Source organism: Egretta garzetta, unplaced genomic scaffold (assembly GCF_000687185.1).
Source record: "Egretta garzetta isolate BGI_Z169 unplaced genomic scaffold, ASM68718v1 scaffold51, whole genome shotgun sequence".
Lineage (NCBI taxonomy): Eukaryota > Metazoa > Chordata > Aves > Pelecaniformes > Ardeidae > Egretta > Egretta garzetta.
In genome coordinates, this window is record NW_009258549.1 from 3,097,816 (window position 1) to 3,099,962 (window position 2,147).

General features: G+C 54.4%; 1 protein-coding gene across 1 annotated transcript in view; it reads right to left on the reverse strand.

Annotated features, from left to right (window-relative positions):
* The window catches only part of PDGFB (platelet derived growth factor subunit B), an 8,990-nt gene extending 6,995 nt beyond the window's left edge, over positions 1–1,995 (reverse strand). Inside the window, exon 1 of the mRNA XM_009647752.2 lies at positions 1,755–1,995. Within this exon, the coding sequence (XP_009646047.1) occupies positions 1,755–1,995 (241 nt within the window). The remainder of the gene's footprint in view (positions 1–1,754) is intronic.
* Between the last annotated feature and the right edge of the window lie 152 nt (positions 1,996–2,147).

Here is a 2,147-nt window from a genome sequence, read left to right on the forward strand (position 1 = left end):
GGGGACACCCGCAGGGGGCATGGACAGCACAGGGGGTAGCCCCAGCTGCTTTGGGGTTATTTTGCCAACACATTTATTTGCTAATACACTAATTCCACACAGGGCAAGCAAATGTCCCTTGGTCACTACCTGGGAGCAGATGAGAACCACAGGGTGCAACAAAGAGACAGCTTCACAGCACCATTTGCTGTTTCCCTGACCAGCCTTTCCCATCTGGGACCTGAAGTGAGACCAGAGACCCAAAGCTCTGCAGCCTTCTCCCATACCCTTGGGCTTTTCAAGCCAACAAGAGATGTCCATTTTATTTTTTAATCATGAGGGTGATTAGTAACTGTGATAGAGATGTATCTGTTCCTTAGACACTGGGACATGACAGACTGCACGCATCTTCTCAGCCACTCCTTCCCCACCCCTCCAGCCTGCGCTGCCTGGCATTTTATCAAACGAGGGTGGGGGCTGCCTTCTGCGTAGAGGTTGAGTTGATGAGAAGACAGAGAGGGAAAAAAAATAGCAACAACTGTTGACTCAAAGCAAATCTCCTATTGAAAACTGGGTCCCTCCCTCCCCCAGGTTGTCCTTCTACACCTCGGGGTCAGGACTAAAGACGGTTGGGGCGGGAGGGACGACCAGCCTGGGACAATCCAGCACAGCTAATTTTGGAAGTTGCCCCATTGTGTGGCTCCTGGACAAGGAGAAGGGAACTGGTGAGGGCAGGGAGCGGCCGTGGTGGTGGTGGGGAGCCTCGTCGCCTCTTTCTAAGGCAAACAATAGCTGAACGCAGCTGGTGCCCTCCCCCTCTCTTTTCCCCCCCTGCCCCTCCAGGGCCGTTTTGAAAGGCAGCGGGAATGCTTTTGAGACTGCGCCAGTGGTTGGACTGGCATAGGAAACAAAAGCAGGAAATTCTGTTCCCCCGTAGATAGTGTCTCGGCAAGGATTACAAAGCTCCAAACAGACAAAACACGAGAGAGAAGGCGAGCTGGGGGGGCCGGGGGACGACGGGCGGGAGCAGGGTTAGAATAGAAAGGAATTTGCTCTGAAGAGACCGTTTATAAATAAATTCCTGGGCCAGCCCAGCCGCCGTGGCGCGTGCTCCAATTCCCACACGTGCCGACCCCTCCACGCTTCGCCGCTCCTGCCGCTCGCTGCACTCAGCCCCGGCCAAGTGACCCCAAGGCACTACAGCCCCCCCCCGGAGTTCTTATCTACAGGCAGGAGGTGAAGTGATGCTACCCTGACCTAGCCCCTGTCCCGTATCTCACCCACGGACACGTGCTCTGCCGCTCTCATCCAAAGAGCCTCTGGGAGCCCGTGGCCTTTTGTGGTTTAAACTTGAGAACCCACTCAGCCCTTTCCTCCTCTATCACTTTGTTTCCACCCCCCATTTCTCCACCTCCTAAGCTGATCCCTGGCCAATTCAGGCCCTGCTGCTTGTGCATCTCCCAGGGAGAAAAGTTCTGACCTCAGTTCCTTGCACTCACCTTGCCCACCTCCTATCGTTTTGGAAGCCAGTGTCCCTCAATACTGTCCCTCAATCAAGAAGTTAGGAAGAGATCTAAAAAGGCATCTAGCTGCCCAACTCCCACAGGTTTCAGGGGGGCTACGTGTGTAAATAGCCAGGTCTTGGCTCCTGAATGGTTCCTGTATCTATAGTGAGGTCTGTTGATAGTGTGCCTGCTGGAAAACAGAATATCCCCTCCCTCCCCTCCGAAGAGTTAAGAAAAAATAAAGGAGTGTTTGGTGAAGAGGAGATTTACCTACGGAGTCTATCCGCAGGGCACGCTGGAGGTCGCTGATGGAGCGCACTGAGCTGCCACCCAAAATCTCATAAATGTCTTCGGGTATGGGGTCCCCCTGCCAGATGACAAGAAGAAAAGAAGGGGAGAAACAAGCGTTAGAGAGGTGATCTGCAAATACTGACTGCGCCACGGAGTGGGAGTGGGGGGAATCGAAGGAGCACAGAGGAGGCGCAACACAACCAGTGAAATGCAAAGACATGCCCTCGTGAAGGCAGGAGCCCGAAACCTGAGCAAAAGCGAGAGAGCCCCTCTCGCTGCCTCTCACAAAGCGGTCAGGAGACTGAAAAAGCCAAAAAAGGCCCGGGCTGCGCGGGCAGAGGCCCGAACGCTATGCAAGCAGCCAGCAAGGCT